The sequence below is a fragment of the Tripterygium wilfordii genome, chromosome 4, assembly GCF_013401445.1.
Source record: "Tripterygium wilfordii isolate XIE 37 chromosome 4, ASM1340144v1, whole genome shotgun sequence".
Taxonomy (NCBI): domain Eukaryota; kingdom Viridiplantae; phylum Streptophyta; class Magnoliopsida; order Celastrales; family Celastraceae; genus Tripterygium; species Tripterygium wilfordii.
In genome coordinates this window covers 7699152-7726711 of record NC_052235.1, presented here as the reverse complement: position 1 = coordinate 7726711, position 27560 = coordinate 7699152, and the positions used below count along the sequence as shown (strand labels likewise).

Below are 27560 nucleotides of genomic sequence, written 5' to 3'. Positions count from 1 at the left end.
AAACAATTATTCCATCTGTCCTTTTAAAACTCCCCAGGCAAGTTGTCTCTAAACTTGAAAGCGAAGGAGTTGCTAACCCGCATGAACAAGTCTCTCACTCCCTTTTCTTTCTTCCTTCAAGTGTCTATATATACATACATGGCACAACGTTTGAGTTCAGTTGATTTCACGTAATTCATCGACTTTCAAGATCAGGTGAGATCATCTTATTGATCCTGTTTGGGGTTTGGGGTTGATCGAAATTGTTTATGCGACATGGGTTTGATTTCAAAAGATGAAACAAAAGAGAAAGTGAGATTGCAGTAGTTTAAACTGAAGTAGTTTAGAGTAAAGTGAGTCGATTGAGTTTGCTTCTTTATTTTTATAGGAATTGAATGGCGTAATTTTCTCAGTAGCAGTAGATACTCTGTTTTTTGTTGTCCAACAAATAGTGACTAGGTTTATTGCCACTTGTTGATGCTGTCGTAGTGTTTTCTTTTAAACTTTTCAGCTGCTAATCGCTATCCCAGTATCTGAATCCATAAATAAAAATGCACTCTCGTCTGTCTTCATACTTTTATGGGGTTTATAGGAGACAGAAAAACAAATATTGTGATTGAAATTGATATCTATACCCTATGTTTTGGCTGCTGGGAAACTAGAGGAACCTGTTAGTCAAGTCATTTGTGTTTCTACAAGAAATGCCGCCTTCAAGAAAGTTTTGTGCTTTCAGCGTATTTAGCGGAGTGATGGATTTAGTTACGGAGTTGTGTTAAGAGTCAGTTTGATAAATTGGGATTGTGGATTTTATGTTGTCTTTGAGCAACAAGCTGAAAGTGTTCATCGAATTGGCTTGTCGATTTTGGAAGAAAACAAGCATAAGAGGAAGATGTGTGTGTTATGTAAGTTGCTGGGATTTTTTGAATGGTTAGGGTCTTAAATGCATATATTATACTTTTTTTTTATAAGTGTAGATATTATACTTTTATTGTAGAACAAATTAGGCACTACTGAATATATTGTCCAAATTGCTGCCAGGAGGGAGGTGACTAAAAGTTTTGTCTTAGCTGGCTCTTTTGTTTAATTTTGTTGTACATTTGTTAATTATGCATCCACAAATCTTCTTTCTGATAGTTCTTTTATTCTGCCTTTCAGTCTGTCATAACTCGTTTTCACCCTATGGCTTACATTCCTCGTCACAAGCGGCATTCAAAGGTTCTAGAGAAGTTATCAACAACTCCAGAGTTTCTTGTTCCTCGGTTTAAGAGAGACACAAATTTAAAGTCAGCAAAATCTTATATAGAGAGAAGTGGGAAGATTGTATATGCAAACAATGCCATATCTAGATGGATTATGGTTGGTTCGACTCTGGCTGACCAATTTCCTGCTTCTGTTAATCTTGAACCGGTTTCCCTCGAAGCCTTTGAGCAGAGAACGGTAGGAAAGCCTCGGGCTTTGGTCAACAGTCATCTGATGAGAGGTTGGTACTTCGGCAGTTTAAAGTTTCTTGAGTTTATGCTCTTTGTTGTTTTAAGATTTTGAGTTGATTTTTTTTTCACTTAATAACCTTGCATTTCTGTTCTTTTCTTTCTTTTTTCCATTTTTCTTTTTAACAGAAGAGTGTAATGATCAAAGTGGGAGCATTTTGAGTAGACCGTGGGCATCACTAAGTGGAACATTATTACAAGACATCTTATCTACTTTTGAAATCATGAAAAATGAAATGGTTTTTCATGAGTTGGAAGTAATAAAGCCAGTGTTGGTTGCTAGATTTGGTAAAGTTCTTTTCCATGGGTAAGTGATTTAGATTTCTTTTATTCTCATAAGGTTTTTGATTCTTGGGGGTTTTGATATCAAAATATAGGTCTTATTTGAGTGAGTTGTGCTAGTGTTTCTTCTCAGTAGATTTATCTTAATGTCAGATCTTGGAAATGAATTCTTGTGTGGTGACTGCCTAATCTGTCAAAATAATCTGGTCTGTTTTTCCATTAGCAATACCAAGAAGTGTAGTTAAGCACTCGTCATTTCAAACATCATATTGATTTGGTTTCGTACTTAGTTACAAATAGCTATAATTGGGTGCGGTTAATACTCATTTGGCTTCAACTTTTTTTCGTGTTGTACATTTTCAAAATTCACTTCAGTTCTTCCAGAAGGGTGATTGATTTACATACTTGTGATTCAATTTCACAGATTATGGCTCAGCCTTTATCTGAAATAGGAATGGTTTAGGCAAAAACAGGCCGGTGACACATTAGATTCAATTATTACATGGTCCAGTAAGCCAGTTCGATGTCTTGTTTGGCTTGAATTAAATTTATGTTTTTCTCTTTAATCAGTCCATATTCCTAGAATAATGTGGTTAAGGCATGCATTGTTTGCGGTGGCGATTAGTTCATTTGATTGTGACAGTGGAATCTTATATGGTGCTTCACTAGCTTAATTTAGCGAAGATTTATGTTTGAACTGCCGATAAATTTTGTAGCTTTTTTTTTTTGATAAATTTGTAGCTTCTATTAATATTTGTAATGCGAAACATGCAAGTCTCGTGTTAGCTATATGTTTGTGCAATAAGTCACAATTGACTTTCTTAATCTTCTTTATGCAGGAGCCCTTCTGTGAGCCTTGAGGGCATTAAAGAAAGTGAAGTTGCTGAAGCTACTCTGAGACAATTAAGAAGAACATTTTACACGAGTGTTCCTACATCATATATGGAAAATATTGTCGATGTAGTTGCCCCAGAAATTGGAGTGGATTTTGAAGACGAGAAAGACATATACCATGTAAAGGTAGTGCTTGTTCTAATACCTCTGTTTGCTCTTACTTTTTTGCTTTTATATTTTGCCTATTTATTCTCTAACCTTTTTCTTTTGTAGCTGTCTGATAGCAGAAGACAAGATGCACTCATTTCATGCAAATGCAATGTGACAAATGATAACAGGCTTGAACTCTATAAGGGAAGTTATCTTTTGTTTATGGAGTGGTATTTATCTTATTAAAGAAGAGGGTAGAGAGCTGCTTGTTTATTGACGTGTATGAACGTATAGAACGTTTCTGCTTGTGTCACGTTTTGTTGCGTTTTGTGTATGTTCTTTTCCGACTAATTTAGTTATATCAGTCCATGATATGAGTCATTTTATTTTACTTTACTGTTTCAAAGTTTTCTGGATACTATTGCTCCTTTCAATTAATTATGGAGGCTTATATTAGTTTTCTTACAGGTTGAACTCAACCAAATTCGTCACATGGTTATAGACATATCTTGCCTTGAAAAAAGTCGAGACCTGAGGCTAATGTTCTGTGCCAAGAGGATCTTAACATCTCTGACTGTAAGTTATTATGCAACCATGCACTCAATAACAAATTTATTTCGAGTCGCTGCATAATAATGAAAATTATCGTTTCTCCATGAATGTCTACCCTAATAATGAGTAATATTCTTCCAGGACGATGAGAAGTGTAGCATTAGAGAATTGATCAATTCTGCAGTTCCAGATGCAGATGTAAAGGGCGGACTGAGATGGCCTGTTGGAAAAGCATCTTCTGGAGATAGAGATAGATACAACGTCATTGGGGTTTGGCACACGATATCGAAAACATACAATAGTCCATCTTTGAGGCTCAAGGTAAGACATGCTGATCGATTTGATTTCAAAACTTCGACTGGGGAAGCTACGAACGAGATTGTGCTGAAGTTGAAAGGAATCGTCTCAGAATTGCAGGTAATTGCTGACTCCACCAATTGAACTCGAGCTTGCATTTGCGTAGTGGCCAAACAAATTTGACAATTGATTTGTGTTTCCAACATGGACATGCTTCATGAATATGTCGTTGAATGCTACAGCTTATTTTGTCAGTTGAATAACCATTTTTAAGTTAACAAGAAATACATATTTTTCTGCAACTAAAATTGCACTGAAGGGAAATGTCCATGATTTTACGCGCTCTTTCAAATTTCAGGAACACAAGTTGCAAGACTCAGTCTCTGTCATGCTTGAAGACAACTTGAAGTTGATATGGGAGCACTTCCTGGGCCATGAACATTCTCCTCTGCCATGAAATCCCTGTGTGGATGGTGGTGTACTAAAGTGTCATTACTACAACTATATGATATGGGTTGAAAATGGGTGTCTGTGTTTTGATAGTTAAGTTCTTTGCATCTTTTGTTGTCGAGTGGTTAAGTGAGTGCTGTTGGGTTTTTGTCAATATGGTCTGTTTTCCATTTGGCTTGTAATTTTTATGAGACTGATACTGTTTTGTAAAGAAATGTGTTTTTCTTCCCTTAAAAAGGGCTTTCTTCTCCTGTCATTGCTTATGCAGTGCTTATGATCATATGAATGAAGGAAACATCTCCACATTTTTATGATGTTCCAAGAGGGTTGGGCAGTCAAAGTAGTTGAATAAGAGAATTAATGTGAGAATAAGAATTGAGATCCCAAAATATATGACTCTCATTTGATCCTCAATTAATGTGTAGTGTACAATGTCAAGTGGGACTTATATAATCATCCTCTAGTGGTAAGGATGTACTTATTCAGATTTATATAAGTATTTCTACTTCTATGTTTCTAAATTTTGAACATTTGAGATTAAAATTTGATTAAACAAATTTTTTTTGGATAATCAAGAAATTTTTAACCCAACATGCCCACCGAATAGTTATTTGATTAAGCAATGGGAAGCACCAAAATTTAAGTTCTAATTTTAAAACCCTAAACTCAAATTCTAAACTTTAAATACTAAACTCTAAATTAATGTTAATCAAATTCATTTGGTCAGATTTAAGACTTAAATAAATTTCAATAACCAACTCCTTGCTATGCTAAAATGGAAAGATCAAGACAGTTGAAATAGTGAGAAAATTTATCAAACTCTTTAAACTTTTCAACTTCGTGTACTCTCTCAAGTTCTCCAAAACTTTCTTCACTATCAGTCGGATTGGAAGAGGTTCTCCACCTCCTCCCTCTTTGTCTTCTTTCTTTCTCGTTGGACAACCTTAGTTTGCTTACTGAATAATTTGAGTTCTCTGCATGTTCTACTTGTGAATTTGTTGATTGACAACATCAGTGCGACAATGAAAATAATGATGATGGTTGATCTCTTTCAATCTACATCCGGATCTGCTTCTGTTTTCATATCTGCTTTGATGCTGTCTCAAATTGTCATATATGTTTGGATGCGGGTGGTTTCAAACTGATAGATCTAGTTCTACAGATGCAAGTTTGTTTTTTTAATCCTATCTCAGTGTGAAGACTAGAGTCCTTAGTTCATTTTGTATGTTTTCACTTTTTTTTTTCTCTAGATTCGGGTGTTTTACTCAATGTAGTTTCTATAGTGTCCGTTAGCATTGATAGAGTGTAGTTTGTTTCGTTTATTGTTGGGTCTTGTCTTAATGAGTTTTGTCTACTCATTGGGCAGAGAAAATTACCACATGATGTGGTACTTTATATTACTTTTTAACTAATGTAATCAACTTCAAGTCTTTTGACCTTTTAAAAAAGTTGATAGTGGAAGTAGTGGAAATCATAAAAGCATGTAATTATGAAATACCAACAATATGGTTGAGTTTTCTCCTATAAATAAATACATATGATATGTCTTTGTGAAATATAAGACAAGAAGAAGAAAAATACCACTTTTATATCATTCTAGTTTCAGTGTTGTGTTACACAATGACCCCGTTTGAAAGAGTTTTTTTTACTAACATTTTTTAACAAATAGTATAAATACTAGTTGTCATCCAAATACCATTTTTGTGCACATATGTCGAGACATTTTCATCAACATTTTATACTACTTTTACAATGCTACTAATATGAAATATTTCCCTAGTATTTGCGTGAGAATTGTCTATTTTGTCCCCATTAAATCTATATATTCCCATTATACCCCTACGATTGTCAATTATTATTTAATTAATTAATTGTATTCATTGAAATTATTATTTAATTATATTAGATAAATTAGTTATCTTTATTTTATAAATTATTTTTTATTTTTAAGTACATTTTTTTTGAAAGCCCATAGGCCACACACACGCTAAGTCATGCACGAAGGGCATGAGGTCACCACAACGGATGAAAACTACCGAAATCCCAACCCCCGGGTGATAATGAAACCCTGGACCTCAAGGTCCTGGGCAGGCAACCTGACCAACCAATACATTTATATGTCTCTATTACAACTAAAATGCATAATACTCCTGTATGTAATTTGTCACAATATGCTACACAACATAATTGTTACCAACAAAAGTTCAGTCAAACACCACCAAAATTTATGCAGCAAATCTCTACTACAATTATCCAGCATTTCTACTACCACCATTTCTATTAACATATTTGCTACTTTCAAAAAGCTTTACCAAACTAGGCGAATGTAAATTCTATCTATTTTTATTTCATATTTTCTTTGGTATTATAACAGATTAAAGGTAAAATGTGGATCATCTCAATTCTCAAGTATTTTTTATATTGAAAATAGAAAATCACTTTAAAAGAATAAAAAATGGTTTCTAAAAAATTTTAAAAATACGGAAAAAACACAAATAAACGGTTGCATTTCCAAAACTGCCCATCTAATCAAATCCAACTCCTCTCTCACTCTCGAGGGTACCAAAATCTCTCTCCCAAACTATGAATTAATTGAACGGCAATGCTACGTATCCCTAACAAATTCAGTCATAATAAGTCATAACATGTAATTAGACAACGTAATAACGAAAGTCAATGTCCAAAATCTCTCTCCCAAACTACGAATTAATTGAACGGCAATGTTACGTATCCCTAACAAATTCAGTCATAATAAACCATAACATGTAATTAGACAATGTAATAACGAAAGTCAATGTAATTAGACAACGTAATAATGCAATTTAATATAATTAGATAACGTAATAATGTTATGGCCGGTTATGGAAGAAATTGTTAGGGATACAAAGAGTTTTCCTTAGTCTAACTTTGGTTACTGAAAGATACCCAAGATTTCATGTTGGTCACTAAAAGATTAAACGTTCCAAGTGAGTAACTCAAAATTTTCAGATGTTCCATAACAAGTAAATATATATTTAATAATTTAAATATTTTATACATACGTTGTATTTTCCACTATGTATGCTTCTTTGTATTTTTTTTTCATAACTAATTGTTTATTTATTTTATCATTTTGTATAATATTTTTTGTTATGTGGAGACCTTTTTTTTTTGAAAAATGTCATGAACCGGATTGTATTCATTTACCCAAAGCGTAAGAGAATTTGAGGTCCTAAGGAGCTCAAGCCACCATAAAAATGGATTACAAGATAATTAAGAAAAAGAAAAATACAAATAACGCCCACCACCAGAGACTCTCGACGACACCGTATTACACTAGATCTCATCAAACAATCCTCAAATGACATCATACTCCACCGAATTACGCCAAGTTACATATTGAATAGAAAAAAAAATAAAACAAAAAACACCATGGTTCTAGATCAAGGATAGTGGCTTCCTCTCCAACAATATAGGCCGATGTCCCTCAGATATAAGAGTCTCGTCACTATGAACCAAATAAATATTGTCGAAACACACCAGAAACACCAATGATTGAAGGTCCGCGATGGATGAAGGAGATCTAGAATTGGAGATAAGAAGCCCTGAATCAAACCTTATTCAAACTCAAAACATGAAAAAAGTGCATAAAGAAAGAGATAGGAAATAGTAGCAGGGGAGGAGAAAGTGGGGAAAAAAGGATCTCCACCTCCTCCTCGAAACAGATCTAAAGGAGTTGAGGGAATTGAAGGGTTTTCCTAGAGAGCGATGATTTTTTTTTGACATAGCGATCAATTGTTATGTGAAGACTTAAGAAACTACGAATGATTGTGAATTTTTGAATAGAGGCATATTAATAATGTATTTATATATTATTGTGAGTATTATGATATATGAAATATTTTTAATTATTATTTATATTAAATAAATACTTAATTATTTTGAACACGGATGAAACCCGATTTGAATCTCGATTGAACCATTGAAGCATGAAGCAAAGAATTTTCCATTTCGATGACTCGTTTGGTTTTCAAGACTTTGATTATCATCCTCATTCCACCCTCCAAATGCCGTCTAAATATTAAAATGGAATATATGAAATTTAAATAGGCTATGTGAATTGTAAAATGGAGAATTTTTATTTAAAAGTAATAAAAAATCCCAAAAGAAAAAACAATTATTTCATCTGTGATCTGTCCTTTCAAACTCCCCAAGCAAGTTGTCTCAACTTGAAACAGCAACAACTTGGAAGAGAAGGAGTTACTAAACCAGCATGAACAAGTCTCTCACTGCCTTTTCTATTTTTTCCCTTCGAGTGTCTATATATATATACACACACACACATACATTGCACAACGTTTGAGTTCAGTTGATTTCACGTGATTCATCGACTTTCAAGATCAGGTGAGATAATCTTATTTATCCTGTTTGGGGTTGATCAAAATAGTTTATGCGACATGGGTTTGATTTCAAAAGATGAAACAAAAGAGAAAGTGAGACTGCAGTAGTTTAGAGTGAAGTCAGTCGATTGGGTTTGCTTGTTTATTTTTGTGGGAATTGAATCGCGTAGTTTTCTCAGTAGCCATAGATACTCTGTTTTTTGTTGTCCAACGAATAGTTACTGGGTTTATTGCCACTTGATGTTTTCGTAGTGTTTTCTTTTAAACTTTTCAGCTGCTAATCGGTATCCCAGTATCTGAATCATAAATAAAAATGCACTCTTTTCTGTCTTCGTACTTTTATGGGGTTTATGGGAGACAGAAAAAAAGTATATTGTGATTGAACTTGATAGCTATCCCCTATGTTTGGCTGCTGGGAAATCAGAGGAATCTATAAGAAATGCTGCCTTCAAGGAAGTTTTGTACTTTTACCATATTCAGCGGAGTGTGGATTTAGTTATGGAGTTGTGTTAAGAGTTAGTTTGATAAATTGGGATTGTAGATTTCTTTTTTTATCTATGAGCAACAAGCTGAAAGTGTTCATTGAATTGGCCTGTCGATTATGAAGAAAGCAAGCATAAGAGGATCAGGAAGATGTATACTTTTTTTTAACAATTGTATCTACTATACTGTAATTAGGTATTATGGAATATATTGTCCAAATTGCTGGCGCGAGGGAGGCGACTAAAAGTTTTGTCTTGGCTGGCTCTTTTGTTTAATTGTGTTGTATATTTGTTAATTATGTATCCTCAAATCTTCTTCCTGATAGTTCTTTCATTCTGCCTTTCAGCCTGTCATAACTCGTCTTAACCCTATGGCTTACATTCCTCCTCACAAGCGGCATTCAATGGTTCTAGAGAAGTTATCGCCAACCCCAGAGTTTCTTGTTCCTCGGTTTAAGAGATACACAAATTTAAAGTCAGCAAAATCTTATATAGAGAGAAGTGGAAAGATTGTATATGCAAACAATGCCATATCTAGATGGTTTATGGTTGGTTCGACTCAGGCTGACCAATTTCCTGCTTCTGTTAATCTTGAGCGGGTTTCCCTCGAAGCCTTTGAGCGGAGAACGGTAGGAAAGCCTCTGGCTTTGGTCAACAGTCATCTGATGAGAGGTTGGTATTTGGTCAGTTTAAAGTTGCTTGAGTTTATGCGCTTTGTTGTTTTCAGGTTTTGAGTTGATTCTTTTTTACTTAATAACCTTACAATGCTGTTCTTTTCTTTCTTTTTTCCATTTTTCTTTTTAACAGAAGAGTGTAATGATCAAAGCGGGAGCATTTGGAGAAGACCGTGGGCATCAATAAGTGGAACAGTATTACAAGACATCTTATCTACTTTTGAAATCATGAAAAATGAGATGGATTTTCATGAGTTAGAAGTAATAAAGCCAGTGTTGGTTGCTAGATTTGGTAAAGTTCTTTTCCATGGGTAAGTGATTTAGATTTCTTTTATTCTCATAAGGTTTTTGATTCTTGGGAGTTTTGATATCAAAATATAGGTCTTATTTGAGTGAGTTGTGCTAGTGTTTCTTCTCGGTAGATTTATCTTAATGTCAGATCTTGGAAATGAATTATTGTGTGCTGACTGCCTAATCTGTCAAAATAATCTGGTCTGTTTTTCCACTAGCCAATACCAAGAAGTGGTAGTTAAGTACTCGTCATTTCAAACATCATATTGATTTGGTTTCGTACTTAGTTACAAATAGGAATGGCTATAATTGGGTGCGGTTAATACTCATTTGGCTTCAACATTTTTTCGTGCTGTACATTTTCAAAATTCATTTAAGTTCTTCCAGAAGGATGATTGATTTACATACTTGTGATTCAATTTCACTGATTATGGCTCAGCCTTTATCTCAAATAGGAATGGTTTAGGCAAAAACAGGCTGGTGACTCATTAGATTCAATTATTACGTGGTCCAGTAAGCCAGTTCGATGTCTTGTTTGGCTCGAATTAAATTTATGTTTTTTTCTTTAATCAGTCCGTATTCCTAGAATAATGTGGTGAAGGCATGTGTTGTTTGCGGTGGCGATTAGTTCATTTGATTGTGAGAGTGGAATCTTATATGGTGCTTCACTAGCTTAATTTAGCGAAGATTTATGTTTGAACTGCCAATAAATTTTGTAGCTTCTATTAATATTTTTAATGCGAAACATGCAAGTCTCGTGTTAGCCATATGTTTGTGCAATAAGTCACAATTGACTTTCTTAATCTTCTTTATGCAGGAGCCCTTCTGTGAGCCTTGAGGGCATTAAAGAAAGTGAAGTTGCTGAAGCTACTCTGAGACAATTAAGAAGAACATTTTACACGAGTGTTCCTATATCATATATGGAAAATATTGTCGATGTAGTTGCCCCAGAAATTGGAGTGGATTTTGAAGACGAGAAGGACATATACCATGTAAAGGTAGTGCTTGTTCTAATACCTCTGTTTGCCCTTCTTTTTTGCTTTTATATTTTGGCTATTTATTCTTTAAGCTTTTTCTTGTGTAGCTGTCTGATAGCAGAAGACAAGATGCAGTCATTTCATGCAAATGCAGTGTGACAAATGATAACAGGCTTGAACTCTATAAGGCAAGTTATCTTTTGTTTATGGAGTGGTATTTATCTTATTAAAGGAGAGGGTAGAGAGCTGCTTGTTTATTGACGTGTATGAACGTATAGAACGTTTCTGCTTGTGTGACGTTTTGTTGCGTTTTGTGTATGTTCTTTTCCGACTAATAATTTAGTTATATCAGTCCATGATATGAGTCATTTTATTTTACTTTACTGTTTCAAAGTTTTCCTGATACTATTGCTCCTTTCAATTAATTATGGAGGCTTATATTAGTTTTCTTACAGGTTGAACTCAACCAAATTCGTCACATGGTTATAGACATATCTTGCCTTGAAAAAAGTCAAGACGTGAGGCTAATGTTCTGTGCCAAGAGGATCTTAACATCTCTGACTGTAAGTTATTATGCCACTATGCACTCAATAACGGATTGAGTTTGGGTCGCTGCATAACAATGAAAATTATCGTTTCTCCATAAATGTCTACCCTAATAATGAGTAATATTCTTCCAGGACGATGAGAAGTGTAGCATTAGAGAATTGATCAATTCTGCAGTTCTAGATACAGATGTAAAGGGCGGACTGAGATGGCCCGTTGGAAAAGCATCTTCTGGAGATAGAGATAGAGATAGATACAATGTCATTGGGGTTTGGCACACAATATCGAAAACATACAATAGTCCATCTTTGAGGCTCAAGGTAAGACGTGCTGATCGATTTGATTTCAAAACTTCGACTGGGGAAGCTACGAACGAGATTGTGTTGAAGTTGAAAGGAATCGTCTCAGAATTGCAGGTAATTGCTGACTCCACCAATTGAACTCGAGCTTGCATTTGCTTAGTATCCAAACAAATTTGACAATTGATTCTTGTTTCCAACATGGACATGTTTCATGAATTTATCGTTGAATGCTACAGCTTATTGCGTCAATAGAATCACCATACATGTTTTTCTGCAACTAATAATGCGCTGACGGGGAAAAGTTCATGATTTTACGTCTTTCAAATTTCAGGAACACAAGTTGCAAGACTCGGTCTCTGTCATGCTTGAAGACACCTTGAAGTTGATATGGGAGCACTTCCTGAGCCATGAACATTCTCCTCTGTCATGAAATCCCTGTGTGGATGGTGGTGTACTAAAGTGTCATTACTACAACTATATGATATGGGTTGAAAATGGGTGTCTGTGTTTTGATAGTTAAGTTCTTTGCATCTTTTGTTGTTGAGTGGTTAAGTGAGTGCTGTTGGGTTTTTGTCAATATGGTCTGTTTTCCATTTGGCTTGTAATTTTTATGAGACTGATACTGTTTTGTAAAGAAATGTGTTTTTCTTCCCTTAAAAAGGGCTTTCTTCTCCTGTCATTGCTTATGCAGTGCTTATGATCATATGAATGAAGGAAACATCTCCACATTTTTATGATGTTCCAAGAGGGTTGGGCAGTCAAAGTAGTTGAATAAGAGAATTAATGTGAGAATAAGAATTGAGATCCCAAAATATATGACTCTCATTTGATCCTCAATTAATGTGTAGTGTACAATGTCAAGTGGGACTTATATAATCATCCTCTGGTGGTAAGGATGTACTTATTCAGATTTATATAAGTATTTCTACTTTTATGTTTCTAAATTTTAAACATTTGAGATTAAAATTTGATTAAACAAATTTTTTTTGGATAATCAAGAAATTTTTAACCCAACATGCACACTGAATAGCTATTTGATTAAGCAATGGGAAACACTAAAATTTAAATTCTAATTTTAAAACCCTAAACTCAAATTCCAAAGTTTAAACACTAAACTCTGAATTAATGTTAATCAAATTCATTTTGTCAGATTTAAGGCTTAAATAAATTTCAATAGCCAACTCCTTGCTATGCTAAAATGGTAAGATAAAGACAGTTGAAATAGTGAGAAAATTTATCAAACTCTTTAAACTTCTCAACTTCTCCAAAACTTTATTCACTATCAGTCGGATTGGAAGAGGTTCTCCACCTCCTCCCTCTTTGTTTTCTTTCTTTCTCGTTGGACAACTTTAGTATGCTTACTGAATAATTTGAGTTCTCTGCATGTTCTACTTGTGGATTTGTTGATTGACAACATCAGTGCGACAATGAAAATAATGATGATGGTTGATCTCTTTCGATCTACATCCGGATCTGCTTCTGTTTTCATATCTGCTTTGATGCTGTCTCAAATTGCCATATATGTTTGGATGCAGGTGGTTTCAAACTGATAGATCTAGTTCTGCAGATGCAAGTTTGTTTTTTTAATCCTATCTCAGTGTGAAGACTAGAGTCCTCAGTTCATTTTGTATGTTTTCGCTTTTTTTTTTCTCTAGATTCGGGTGTTCTACTCAATGTAGTTCCTATAGTGTCCGTTAGTATTGATAGAGTGTAGTTTGTTTCGTTTATTGTTGGGTCTTGTCTTAATGAGTTTTGTCAACTCATTGCGCAGAGAAAATTACCACATGATGTGGTACTCTATATTACTTTTTAACTAATGCAGTCAACTTCAAGTCTTTTGACCTTTTAAAAAAGTTGATAGTGGAAGTAGTGGAAATCATAAAAGCATGTAATTATGAAATACCAACAATATGGTTGAGTTTTCTCCTATAAATAAATACATATGATATGTCTTTGTGAAATATAAAACAAGAAGGAGAAAAATACCACTTTTATATATATCTCAGATTCTAGTTCAGTGTTGTGTTACACAATGGCCCCGTTTGAAAGAGTTTTTTTACTAGCATTTTTTAACAAATAGTATAAATACTAGTTGTCATCCAAACATCATTTTTGTGCACATATGTCGAGACATTTTCATCAACATTTTATACTACTTTTACAATGCTACTAATATGAAATATTTCCCTAGTATTTGCGTGAGAATTGTCTATTTTGTCCCCATTAAATCTATATATTCCCATTATACCCCTACGATTGTCAATTATTATTTAATTAATTAATTGTATTCATTGAAATTATTATTTAATTATATTAGATAAATTAGTTATCTTTATTTTATAAATTATTTTTTATTTTTAAGTACATTTTTTTTGAAAGCCCATAGGTCACACACACGCTAAGTTATGCACGAGGGGCATGAGGCCACCACAACGGATGAAAACTACCGAAATCCCAACCCCCGGGTGATAATGAAACCCTGGACCTCAAGGTCCTGGGCAGGCAACCTGACCAACCAATACATTTATATGTCTCTATTACAACTAAAATGCATAATACTCCTGTATGTAATTTGTCACAATATGTTACACAACATAATTGTTACCAACAAAAGTTCAGTCAAACACCACCAAAATTTATGCAGCAAATCTCTACTACAATTATCCAGCATTTCTGCTACCACCATTTCTATTAACATATTTGCTACTTTCAAAAAGCTTTACCAAACTAGGCGAATGTAAATTCTATCTATTTTTATTTCATATTTTCTTTGGTATTATAACAGATTAAAGGTAAAATGTGGATCATCTCAATTCTCAAGTATTTTTTATATTGAAAATAGAAAATCACTTTAAAAGAATAAAAAATGGTTTCTAAAAAATTTTAAAAATACGGAAAAAACACAAATAAACGGTTGCATTTCCAAAACTGCCCATCTAATCAAATCCAACTCTCTCTCACTCTCGAGGGTACCAAAATCTCTCTCCCAAACTATGAATTAATTGAACGGCAATGCTACGTATCCCTAACAAATTCAGTCATAATAAGCCATAACATGTAATTAGACAACGTAATAACGAAAATCAATGTCCAAAATCTCTCTCCCAAACTACGAATTAATTGAACGGCAATGTTACGTATCCCTAACAAATTCAGTCATAATAAGTCATAACATGTAATTAGACAATGTAATAACGAAAGTCAATGTAATTAGACAACGTAATAATGCAATTTAATATAATTAGATAACGTAATAATGTTATGGCCGGTTATGGAAGAAATTGTTAGGGATACAAAGAGTTTTCCTTAGTCTAACTTTGGTTACTGAAAGATACCCAAGATTTCATGTTGGTCACTAAAAGATTAAACGTTCCAAGTGAGTAACTCAAAATTTTCAGATGTTCCATAACAAGTAAATATATATTTAATAATTTAAATATTTTATACATACGTTGTATTTTCCACTATGTATGCTTCTTTGTATTTTTTTTTCATAACTAATTGTTTATTTATTTTATCATTTTGTATAATATTTTTTGTTATGTGGAGACCTTTTTTTTTGAAAAATGTCATGAACCGGATTGTATTCATTTACCCAAAGCGTAAGAGAATTTGAGGTCCTAAGGAGCTCAAGCCACCATAAAAATGGATTACAAGAGAATTAAGAAAAAGAAAAATACAAATAACGCCCACCACCAGAGACTCTCGACGACACCGTATTACACTAGATCTCATCAAACAATCCTCAAATGACATCATACTCCACCGAATTACGCCAAGTTACATATTGAATAGGAAAAAAAATAAAACAAAAAACACCATGGTTCTAGATCAAGGATCGTGGCTTCCTCTCCAACAATATAGGCCGATGTCCCTCGGATATAAGAGTCTCATCACTATGAACCAAATATATATTGTCGAAACACACCAGAAACACCAATGATTGAAGGTCCGCGATGGATGAAGGAGATCTAGAATTGGAGATAAGAAGCCCTGAATCAAACCTTATTCAAACTCAAAACATGAAAAAAGTGCATAAAGAAAGAGATAGGAAATAGTAGCAGGGGAGGAGAAAGTGGGGAAAAAAGGATCTCCACCTCCTCCTCGAAACAGATCTAAAGGAGTTGAGGGAATTGAAGGGTTTTCCTAGAGAGAGATGATTTTTTTTTGACATAGCGATCAATTGTTATGTGAAGACTTAAGAAACTACGAATGATTGTGAATTTTTGAATAGAGGCATATTAATAATGTATTTATATATTATTGTGAGTATTATGATATATGAAATATTTTTAATTATTATTTATATTAAATAAATACTTAATTATTTTGAACACGGATGAAACCCGATTTGAATCCCGATTGAACCATTGAAGCATGAAGTAAAGAATTTTCCATTTCGATGACTGGTTTGGTTTTCAAGACTTTGATTATCATCCTCATTCCACCCTCCAAATGCCGTCTAAATATTAAATCGGCTATGTGAATTGTAAAATGGAGAATTTTTATTTAAAAGTAATAAAAGATCCCAAAAGAAAAAACAATTATTTCATCTGTGATCTGTCCTTTCAAACTCCCCAAGCAAGTTGTCTCAACTTGAAACAGCAACAACTTGGAAGAGAAGGAGTTACTAAACCAGCATGAACAAGTCTCTCACTGCCTTTTCTATTTTTTCCCTTCGAGTGTCTATATATATATACACACACACACATACATTGCACAACGTTTGAGTTCAGTTGATTTCACGTGATTCATCGACTTTCAAGATCAGGTGAGATAATCTTATTTATCCTGTTTGGGGTTGATCAAAATAGTTTATGCGACATGGGTTTGATTTCAAAAGATGAAACAAAAGAGAAAGTGAAACTGCAGTAGTTTAGAGTGAAGTCAGTCGATTGGGTTTGCTTGTTTATTTTTGTGGGAATTGAATCGCGTAGTTTTCTCAGTAGCCATAGATACTCTGTTTTTTGTTGTCCAACGAATAGTTACTGGGTTTATTGCCACTTGATGTTTTCGTAGTGTTTTCTTTTAAACTTTTCAGCTGCTAATCGGTATCCCAGTATCTGAATCATAAATAAAAATGCACTCTTTTCTGTCTTCGTACTTTTATGGGGTTTATGGGAGACAGAAAAAAAGTATATTGTGATTGAACTTGATAGCTATCCCCTATGTTTGGCTGCTGGGAAATCAGAGGAATCTATAAGAAATGCTGCCTTCAAGGAAGTTTTGTACTTTTACCATATTCAGCGGAGTGTGGATTTAGTTATGGAGTTGTGTTAAGAGTTAGTTTGATAAATTGGGATTGTAGATTTCTTTTTTTATCTATGAGCAACAAGCTGAAAGTGTTCATTGAATTGGCCTGTCGATTATGAAGAAAGCAAGCATAAGAGGATCAGGAAGATGTATACTTTTTTTTAACAATTGTATCTACTATACTGTAATTAGGTATTATGGAATATATTGTCCAAATTGCTGGCGCGAGGGAGGCGACTAAAAGTTTTGTCTTGGCTGGCTCTTTTGTTTAATTGTGTTGTATATTTGTTAATTATGTATCCTCAAATCTTCTTCCTGATAGTTCTTTCATTCTGCCTTTCAGCCTGTCATAACTCGTCTTAACCCTATGGCTTACATTCCTCCTCACAAGCGGCATTCAATGGTTCTAGAGAAGTTATCGCCAACCCCAGAGTTTCTTGTTCCTCGGTTTAAGAGATACACAAATTTAAAGTCAGCAAAATCTTATATAGAGAGAAGTGGAAAGATTGTATATGCAAACAATGCCATATCTAGATGGTTTATGGTTGGTTCGACTCAGGCTGACCAATTTCCTGCTTCTGTTAATCTTGAGCGGGTTTCCCTCGAAGCCTTTGAGCGGAGAACGGTAGGAAAGCCTCTGGCTTTGGTCAACAGTCATCTGATGAGAGGTTGGTATTTGGTCAGTTTAAAGTTGCTTGAGTTTATGCGCTTTGTTGTTTTCAGGTTTTGAGTTGATTCTTTTTTACTTAATAACCTTACAATGCTGTTCTTTTCTTTCTTTTTTCCATTTTTCTTTTTAACAGAAGAGTGTAATGATCAAAGCGGGAGCATTTGGAGAAGACCGTGGGCATCAATAAGTGGAACAGTATTACAAGACATCTTATCTACTTTTGAAATCATGAAAAATGAGATGGATTTTCATGAGTTAGAAGTAATAAAGCCAGTGTTGGTTGCTAGATTTGGTAAAGTTCTTTTCCATGGGTAAGTGATTTAGATTTCTTTTATTCTCATAAGGTTTTTGATTCTTGGGAGTTTTGATATCAAAATATAGGTCTTATTTGAGTGAGTTGTGCTAGTGTTTCTTCTCGGTAGATTTATCTTAATGTCAGATCTTGGAAATGAATTATTGTGTGGTGACTGCCTAATCTGTCAAAATAATCTGGTCTGTTTTTCCACTAGCCAATACCAAGAAGTGGTAGTTAAGTACTCGTCATTTCAAACATCATATTGATTTGGTTTCGTACGTAGTTCCAATTAGCTATAATTGGGTGCGGTTAATACTCATTTGGCTTCAACTTTTTGTAGCTTTTTTTTTTTTTTGATAAATTTGTAGCTTCTATTAATATTGGTAATGCGAAACATGCAAGTCTCGTGTTAGCTATATGTTTGTGCAATAAGTCACATTTGACTTTCTTAATCTTCTTTATGCAGGAGCCCTTCTGTGAGCCTTGAGGGCATTAAAGAAAGTGAAGTTGCTGAAGCTACTCTGAGACAATTAAGAAGAACATTTTACACGAGTGTTCCTACATCATATATGGAAAATATTGTCGATGTAGTTGCCCCAGAAATTGGAGTGGATTTTGAAGACGAGAAGGACATATACCATGTAAAGGTAGTGCTAGTTCTAATACCTCCGTTTGCTCTTCTTTTTTGCTTTTATATTTTGCCTATTTATTCTTTAAGCTTTTTCTTGTGTAGCTGTCTGATAGCAGAAGACAAGATGCACTCATTTCATGCAAATGCAGTGTGACAAATGAAAACAGGCTTGAACTCTATAAGGCAAGTTATCTTTTGTTTATGGAGTGGTATTTATCTTATTAAAGGAGAGGGTAGAGAGCTGCTTGTTTATTGACGTGTATGAACGTATAGAACGTTTCTGCTTGTGTCACGTTTTGTGTATGTTCTTTTCCGACTAATTTAGTTATATCAGTCCATGATATGAGTCATTTTATTTTACTTTACTGTTTCAAAGTTTTCTTGATACTATTGCCCCTTTCAATTAATTATGGAGGCTTATATTAGTTTTCTTACAGGTTGAACTCAACCAAATTCGTCACATGGTTATAGACATATCTTGCCTTGAAAAAAGTAGAGACCTGAGGCTAATGTTCTGTGCCAAGAGGATCTTAACATCTCTGACTGTAAGTTATTATGCAACCATGCACTCAATAACGAATTTATTTTGAGTCGCTGCATAATAATGAAAATTATCGTTTCTCCATGAATGTCTACCCTAATAATGAGTAATATTCTTCCAGGACGATGAGAAGTGTAGCATTAGAGAATTGATCAATTGTGCAGTTCCAGATACAGATGTAAAGGGCGGACTGAGATGGCCTGTTGGAAAAGCATCTTCTGGAGATAGAGATAGATACAACGTCATTGGGGTTTGGCACACGATATCGAAAACATACAATAGTCCATCTTTGAGGCTCAAGGTAAGACGTGCTGATCGATTTGATTTCAAAACTTCGACTGGGGAAGCTACGAACGAGATTGTGCTGAAGTTGAAAGGAATCGTCTCAGAATTGCAGGTAATTGCTGACTCCACCAATTGAACTCGAGCTTGCATTTGCTTAGTATCCAAACAAATTTGACAATTGATTCTTGTTTCCAACATGGACATGTTTCATGAATTTATCGTTGAATGCTACAGCTTATTGTGTCAATTGAATCACCATACGTGTTTTTCTGCAACTAATAATGCGCTGACGGGGAAAAGTTCATGATTTTACGTCTTTCAAATTTCAGGAACACAAGTTGCAAGACTCGGTCTCTGTCATGCTTGAAGACACCTTGAAGTTGATATGGGAGCACTTCCTGAGCCATGAACATTCTCCTCTGCCATGAAATCCCTGTGTGGATGGTGGTGTACTAAAGTGTCATTACTACAATTATATGATATGGGTTGAAAATAGGTGTCTGTGTTTTGATAGTTAAGTTCTTTGCATCTTTTGTTGTTGAGTGGTTAAGTGAGTGCTGTTGGGTTTTTTGTCAATATGGTCTGTTTTTCATTTGGCTTGTAATTTTTATGAGACTGATAGTGTTTTGTAATGAAGTGTGTTTTCTTCCCTTAAAAAAGGCTTTCTTCTCCTGTCATTGCTTATCCAGTACTTATGATCATATGAATGAAGGAAACATCTCCACATTTTTATGATGTTCTAAGAGGATTGGGCAGTCAAAGTAGTTGAATAAGCAATCGGAAGCACTAAAATTTTAAATTCTAATTTTTAATACCCTAAACTCAAATTCTAAACATCAAACATTAAACTCTAAATTTTAAATCCAAAACTCTAAATTAATTTTAACCAAATTCATTTGGTCAGATTTAAGGTTTAAATAAATTTCAATAACAAACTCCTTACTATGCTAAAATGGTTGGATCAAGATAGTTGAAATGGTGAGAAAACTTCTCAAACTCTCTCGACTTCTCCAAAATTTTGTTCACCATCAGTCGGATTGGGTGTGGTTCTCCACCTCCTCCCTTTTTGTTTTCTTTCTTTCTCGTTGGGCAGCTTTAGTATGCTTGCTGAATAATTTGAGTTCTCTACGTTTTGTACCTGTGGGTTTGTTGATTGACAATATCAGTGCGACAATTAAGATAATGATGATGGTCGATCTCTTTTGATCTACACCTGGATCTGCTTATGTTTCCATATCTGCTTTGATGTTGTCTCAAATTGCCAGATATGTCTTGGATGCGGTTTCAAACTGATAGATCTAGTTCTATAGATGCAAATCTATTTTTTCAATCCTATCTCAGTACGAAGACTATAGTCCTCAGTTTATTTGGTATGTTTTCATTTTTTTTTCTCTAGAGTTGGGTTCTCTACCCATTGTAGTTCCTACGATATTCGTTGGTATCGATAAAATGTAATTTGTGTTCGTTTATTATTGGGTCTTGTCTTGATGAGTTTCGTCTACCTATTGGGTGGAGAAAATTATCATATGATGTGGTACTTTGTATTGATTTTAAACTAATACAATCAAGTTAGGTCTTTTGACCTTTCAAAAAAAAAAGATAGCTAAATAGTGGGAATCGTAAAAACATGTAACTATGAAATACCAACAATATGGTTGAGTTTTCTCCTATAAATAGATATGATATGTCTTTGTAAAATATAAAACAAGAAGAAAAATACCACTTTTATATATATCTCATATTCTAGTTTCAGTGTTGTGTTACACAATGTTAAATTCTATCTATTTTCATTCGGTAGTGCTAGTCATACATAGACAAAGATACATAAGTGTACATAAGCCTATGTGGCAAGCCACATCAACCACATGACATGGCAATTTTAAAATAGAACACAAATCAAAAATATATTTGGGCAGGCTTTGTGGTACACATTCCAAGACCACTCTGACATAAACCCTGATATTTTCTCTTCCCCATTTCTCTTTCTCTCATACGTTTCTCTTCTTCTCTCATACGAAAAGAAAGATCTGGAAACCAGACCTCCATAGACGATGGTTTAGCACTCCGATTCTAACAATGGATCACGACACAAAGGTGGAGCATCTTCTCATGGTGGCCGTCACTGGAGCACTCTGATTCGGACTCTCTATGAGAAGAAGAGTAACGTCCAAAACTTGTAAGTAATTATTCGGACTCATTTATCACATAAGTCGAGAATCATACAATCTGAAATGTGTTTTTGTGTGTGACAATGATTTGCTGATATTTGAATTTTTCCCCTAAATTTGTTTTTTTTTAGACTTGAAAGGAACAATTACACAATTTCATCATGATTTTTGTATGACTGAACAATGTTATTAGTGATCTATGCATACCTGAATCATTTTGTCTGCCTTATTAGTGATGTATTTTTTGTTCTGAAGAACGTATTGATGAGAATTTGTGACTGACTATTGATGAAATTCTAATAACATTATAATATCAGTTTATTACACTGCGATTGGTGACTCCGAAAGACTCCGTTTTGGTTTATGTACAAAAAATTCGTCAAACATGATCACCTCGATTGTTACACTTTTTGAGAAACTAATGTGTAATTAGTTTGTGATTTTTACATTTTTTGAAACACTGATGTGTAATTAGTTTTCCATCAACATAATTCCTTATGTTGATGAAGGCTGTGTAATTAGTTTACAAGGTCTTTTATTTTTTAGCCAGTATATATTATAATTACACTATCTTTGTTTCTTTATTTCTGATGGCAAAAATTAAGGCGATAAAGAGTCATAGACGACGTCATAAATCAACTAATAATGAACATGTGACCGCAAAAGAATGAGAGCGCAAGTTTAACCCACTCTAGTATGTATTTGGCATAACATCCTTACTCACAAGTCTTTAATTGAAAAGTAGGCTTAGAAGGTGTCTTAATTGCATTATTGTGGCAGTCAATTGAACTATTTTGTTATCCTATTACGCATTATTCATTTATAATTACACTGTGTTTTAATTACACACAATCAACTTATTATTTGTGTTATCGTAGGTGGTTGCTTAATTATGAATGATTTAGAGAACGAGGCATTGAACAAGGAACATCCAATTTCAGAATTGGATATCGATGACGATATCCCAAGTATTAGTTCAATTCCTAGTGCTTCTAGCACTTCAGATCTTGGAAGTGAATCAACATATGCCACTAGTTCGCCAACAACTTATTATTACAAATTTGTGGGATTTTTACATTATTCTAATTTATTATTACACATTGATAATTTATAATTACATTCTTGTGGTCATAATTACACAGTTCCTCATTCACAAATATGTTACCTTGTCTCAGCTTCTTATCACAAAAACGCAATGGAATCGTGTATCAAAACCTTCACAATATTGTGCCTTCTGAACTACAACTTATAAAAAGAACCAAGAGGATGACATCTTCTCTAATTGGAGATACATAATTATCACAACAACAACATAATTGGGACTATGAAACCAAAATCGTACTTCAATTAATATCAACATATTTGCATACAATTAATGAAATTTCAAAACAGGGACACCTAAAACAAGGATTGGATGTCATCCAAATTACTGTCCAAAACAGGGACACCTAAAACAATCTGGAAACGCACAGCCAATATTGCATAATTACATTGTAAAAATCTATAATAACATTTTAACTATGTTAAATACATTTTTTGCATTTATTATTTCATTCTCTATAAACTTGGTACTTCCCAAACACAATCTTTTTCCATCGAGTTCAGGGTAGTGAAACAAGTCAGAATATGCTCTCGGTGTCGCCGGAAAATAAAAAATCAACAAGACCTTTATTACATTATTTCAACCTCTTATTACATTGTTTCAGCTTTCTATTTCACTGTTACATACTCTTATAACATTATTTCAACTTCTTATTACATTATTTTCAAATTAAAAGAATAAATATCAAAAAGACAAAAAATAAATTTATAGTGAAATTAAATACAATCAACAATCTGTTTTGGATGCCATATGATCTTTCTTCTTCAATTTCATTGGACAAAACAAATGCTAGACTCGTGAACGGCTTCGGCTCTAGCAATCAATGAATTAGTTGAACATGGAATCCCAATTGAAGAAAACATGCTAGCCTACCACCGCCCCATTAGAGAGATTTGAAAGAAAGTGCTTCATAAGGAAGGTGAGTCCACAAGCTAGTCACTCAGGAACCACTCCCTTTCCCTTTCAGACTTCGGAGTCAAGAACGAAAAACACACGATATTCGGGCTTTGACACGCAGGTGTGATGCTTCTAAGACTAGTAGCGTTAGCAACTGCATGAGCAGTATCTGCGACGACGTCGAAGACAACCTCATCAAGGAGGGAGAGATGTGGAGAGGGTGGGTGGAGAGAGAAATGATGAGGGGAGATCTGGATAAAGAATGAGGGGATGGGTGGAGATAAGATAAAGATATTGGTATTTATGCCATTTCAAAATAAAGCGGGTAAGAGAGAAATTTTTTTAAAAGAAATACATATCTAGTTGGCAAGGTGACATGTCTTTACAGCTGGACCATGGATACTTATGGACAAAGATTCTATGGATGTTTAACATTTTCCATTTTCATTTCATATTTTCTTTGGTATTATAATACATTGAAGGGAAAATGTGGATCATCTCAATTCTCAAGTTCTTTTTATATTGAAAATAGAAAATCACATGAAATGAATAGAAAATGGTTTCTAAAAAATTTAAAAAAATACAAGAAAAAAAAAACACAAATAAACGATTGCATTTCCAAAAATGCCCATCTAATCAAATCCAACTCTTCTCTCACTCTCGAGAGTATCAAAATCTCTTACCCACGCTATGAGTTAATTGAACGTTGGTCATTGAAAAATACCCAAGATTTCGTTTTGGTCATTGAAAGATTAAACGTTCCAAGTGAGTAACTCAAAATTTTCAAACGTTATATAACATTGAATATATATTTAATAATTTAAATATTTTTTTTACATATGTTGTATTTTCCACAATATATGCTTCTTTGTATTTTTTCATAACTAATTGTTTATTTATTTTATCGTTTTATATCATTTTTTATTATGTGAACTGTGAACACCTTTTTTTTGAGAAAGGTCATGTGTCACACCCCGATTTCCACGGAAAAGGGAACGTGAGGACATGACAAAAATGCACCAGAATCAAAAGACGGACGTGACACAACATTGCATAACAATGGCTTTAACCTGTCGAACCAATCCCTAACATGAAAAATTATCAAAAGTGGCCCAGAAAATTTCTCAAAAACGTAATTAAAGCCGCAAACCATGCAACCTGTCTAATCCATGCACCTCACGCATCCGGACATCCGAATATAGGAATGTCTCATCCGAAGTCTAAACACCTAAATAACATAAAACATAATCTAAAACATATCCAAGAATACCATGCCAATGTGACAACAATCCTAATATGTTTAAGAGCGTAACTAACCAATATCTTAGTAAACAAGTAATTCAACTAGAAATTCAAAGTGCAAATAAAACAAAATGTACAATGCCCGCATCACGCACCCGGAAATTGCTCCTCAACCTGCTCACCTGAAAACAAAGATAAACAAGGAACAAGGAAAGAGAATAGGGTGAGCCAAATGTCCAGTAGAATTCAGAAAGCTAACGACCCACCTGTGTCGGAAAGGAATTAAAAGTAGAATTAGAAGACAACAAGAATAAACTGGATGTGACGATCCATCAATCATGCTCATACAAGTAATGATATAATATTTTATCAACGTATGCTCAAATCTAAGGTAATTATTAAGTAAAATATTAGATTTCAAACATCACTAGTCACTGAGGATATAATAATAATAACCTCAAATAGTCAACCATTCTTTAGCCTTGCCATGATCCTTTATTGGTCTTTCATCGGAAATCGATCACGAGTTATTGCTTAACTAGGTTATAAGTACACCTATCAGGACATCCAGAGCCTTACCTTAGGTATTGGAGCATACCATTCCAATAGCCTACTTCTAACTAAAGAATCTTGGGCCGAGAGCTTTGCTCAATCCTAGACCCCCACGACTTTGGTTCCTGACCAAGAGCTTTGCTCAGTCCGATCCAGGAATACCAATTGTGTCAATTATTTATCCAATCCGCAATTCCAATGTAAAAATCTCATCAAAATTCATGATGCATGCTGTATTTTCAAAAGCTTAAATATTTTCATATCAATATCCCCTTATCCACCCATTTTCCAAAGACATGGAACTTTAACAAAACCAAGTGTAAATATTATAGGTAGTTAAACTTTAGCCTAGTCACATCGGGGCTCACAGGTTTGCACAACTCTATCTTTCGAGGCCCAGCTAGGTCCCATACCCCCCATTGAGCCCAGGAAAACCGAGTGTTAAATATTTACCTACATGTAATGTTTAGACTTATGCATTTAAACATATGTATATACAATATAATTTCATTTAATGTAGGGATTTAAAACCCGTGTATCATATCAAACCATGCATGCATGTACCACCCTCTTCTATAGTAGAAATCAAGAATGTTCATCAATCGGGAGCTCAACAAACTCCAAGGAAGACACCACAGACAACAATTATAAGAATGAGTCCAACAATGTGCAAGATTTCACAAACAACTCTAGCAACCTAATCAAAGGAGTATAAAGAGTTCATCAATCCCTAATACACCAAGGAATATGAATTTAATTAATACAAAGAGTCCAAAAATATCAATGATCAAAATACCGTAAGGACTAAGAATTAAAATAAATTAGAAGTTCAAGAACAATAGACCATGGCCATGTAAAACACCAAGCCGAAATAACGATATACGAACCATTTATTCAAGGAATTCACTTATAGCCAAACAAAGAGTAGTTTACACAAGGATTACCATCTCAAGAATAAGCAACAACAACAACAATATTGAAGCTTAGGAGCCCAAAGATAAGAAATCTCCTATCTCTCCTCCTTAATTTTTACGCAAAATTCACAAAATCGTCCCACGTGTGCACCAATTGCTTTTCGAGTACTATCCATGGAGCCAATTACCCACAAACAACACAATTTGTCATTAACAACCCAAAATAATTGATTCCAACTAAAAATCCCGAAATACCCATTGAACCCTAAAATCTCAAATCATCTAAATCCCCAAATACAAGTATTTAGATTAAATAGACTTACCAAGGGTATAGAAACAAATAAAAGAGAGAGATTCAAGCTTCCTTTAGACCTCCAATGATGCAAGAACCCATGGATTCGAGTTTGGGTTCAAACCTTGAAAATTAGAACAAAAAGAGAAGTTGAAGAACATGTAATCTAGAAAGAGAATCCATAACCCAACTTGGAAACAACTTAAGTTAGAAGAATCTTAACTTGTTTGATGATCCAGGGTGATGGAGGCGATGGATTTTGAGAGAAAATGAAGTTTGGTGATGGTTTAAGTCGGGTAGTTTGAGAAAGAATCGTAAAATGAGTGTTTTTAACAAGGTTCACGCGTCTAGATTTAGTCCATTTTCACCTCTTTTTCAACCAACACCTCTCATATTCGATCCGTATTTATTTCTAAGAAATTTTAATACTCAAAATTAGTCCCGAACCCCTATAATCTACCCCGAATCTCAAAATATTAAATTCTAATATTTTTAAATCACCTATTTGACTATTCACACTTGTCTACCCAACTCAAATGAATACATACTCAAGACATACCATTCGTACAAAGACTCTAAAAGTACGAGATATTACATCATGAATCGGATTGGATTCATTTACCGAAAGGGTAAGAGAATTTGAGGTCCTAAGGCACTCAAGCCACCATAAAAATGGATTACAAGAGAATTAAAAAAAGAAAAAAACAAACAACGCCTATCGTCGGAGACTCTCGGACGACATCGTATTACACTAGATCTCGCCAAACAATCCTCAAACGACATCGTACTCCACCGGACTACGCCACGTTACATATTGAACAAAAAAATATTAAACAAACAACACCATGGTTCTAGATCAATGATCTTGGCTTCCTCTTTAACAATAGAGGTCGATGTCCCTCAGATCTGGGAGTATCGTCACTATGAACCAAATATATGTCGTTGGAACACACCAGAAACACCGATCATCGAAGGTCTGCGATGGATGAAGGAGATCTAGAGTTGGAGAGAAGAAACCCTGAATCAAATTTTATTC

At 34.3% G+C, this 27560-nt stretch overlaps 2 protein-coding genes across 3 annotated transcripts; both read left to right on the top strand.

The window, feature by feature from the left end:
• The first annotated feature begins 42 nt into the window (after positions 1-42).
• Positions 43-12419, top strand: LOC119997299. Of its 2 annotated transcripts, none has more exons than XM_038844212.1 (8): positions 43-195; positions 1135-1459; positions 1596-1773; positions 2588-2768; positions 2856-2936; positions 3201-3308; positions 3426-3701; positions 12014-12419. In XM_038844212.1, exons 2-8 carry the CDS (start codon positions 1159-1161, stop codon positions 12110-12112), a joined length of 1224 nt encoding a protein of 407 aa, XP_038700140.1. In that variant the 5' UTR covers positions 43-195; positions 1135-1158; the 3' UTR covers positions 12113-12419. The 2 variants fall into 2 exon arrangements, with proteins under 2 accessions (XP_038700140.1, XP_038700139.1); XM_038844211.1 differs by lacking the exon at positions 12014-12419 and adding an exon at positions 3940-4341.
• Positions 12420-16263: 3844 nt separating this feature from the next.
• On the top strand, positions 16264-20034 carry LOC119997298. The gene is made up of 8 exons (XM_038844208.1): positions 16264-16453; positions 17279-17603; positions 17739-17916; positions 18367-18547; positions 18634-18714; positions 18969-19076; positions 19194-19469; positions 19687-20034. Exons 2-8 carry the CDS (start codon positions 17303-17305, stop codon positions 19783-19785), a joined length of 1224 nt encoding a protein of 407 aa, XP_038700136.1. The 5' UTR covers positions 16264-16453; positions 17279-17302; the 3' UTR covers positions 19786-20034.
• Positions 20035-27560: the final 7526 nt, after the last annotated feature.

What these genes read in the sequence shown, in the direction of transcription:
- LOC119997298 (XM_038844208.1), top strand. Translation starts at nt 17,303, where the DNA reads ATGGCTTACATTCCTCCTCACAAGCGGCATTCAATGGTTCTAGAGAAG. An exon ending in CAACAGTCATCTGATGAGAG is followed by an intron (nt 17,604 to 17,738) that starts GTTGGTATTTGG and finishes TCTTTTTAACAG; the next exon opens with AAGAGTGTAATGATCAAAGC. An exon ending in GGTAAAGTTCTTTTCCATGG is followed by an intron (nt 17,917 to 18,366) that starts GTAAGTGATTTA and finishes TTCTTTATGCAG; the next exon opens with GAGCCCTTCTGTGAGCCTTG.
- LOC119997299 (XM_038844212.1), top strand. Translation starts at nt 1,159, where the DNA reads ATGGCTTACATTCCTCGTCACAAGCGGCATTCAAAGGTTCTAGAGAAG. An exon ending in AAGACATATACCATGTAAAG is followed by an intron (nt 2,769 to 2,855) that starts GTAGTGCTTGTT and finishes TTTCTTTTGTAG; the next exon opens with CTGTCTGATAGCAGAAGACA. An exon ending in GGATCTTAACATCTCTGACT is followed by an intron (nt 3,309 to 3,425) that starts GTAAGTTATTAT and finishes ATATTCTTCCAG; the next exon opens with GACGATGAGAAGTGTAGCAT.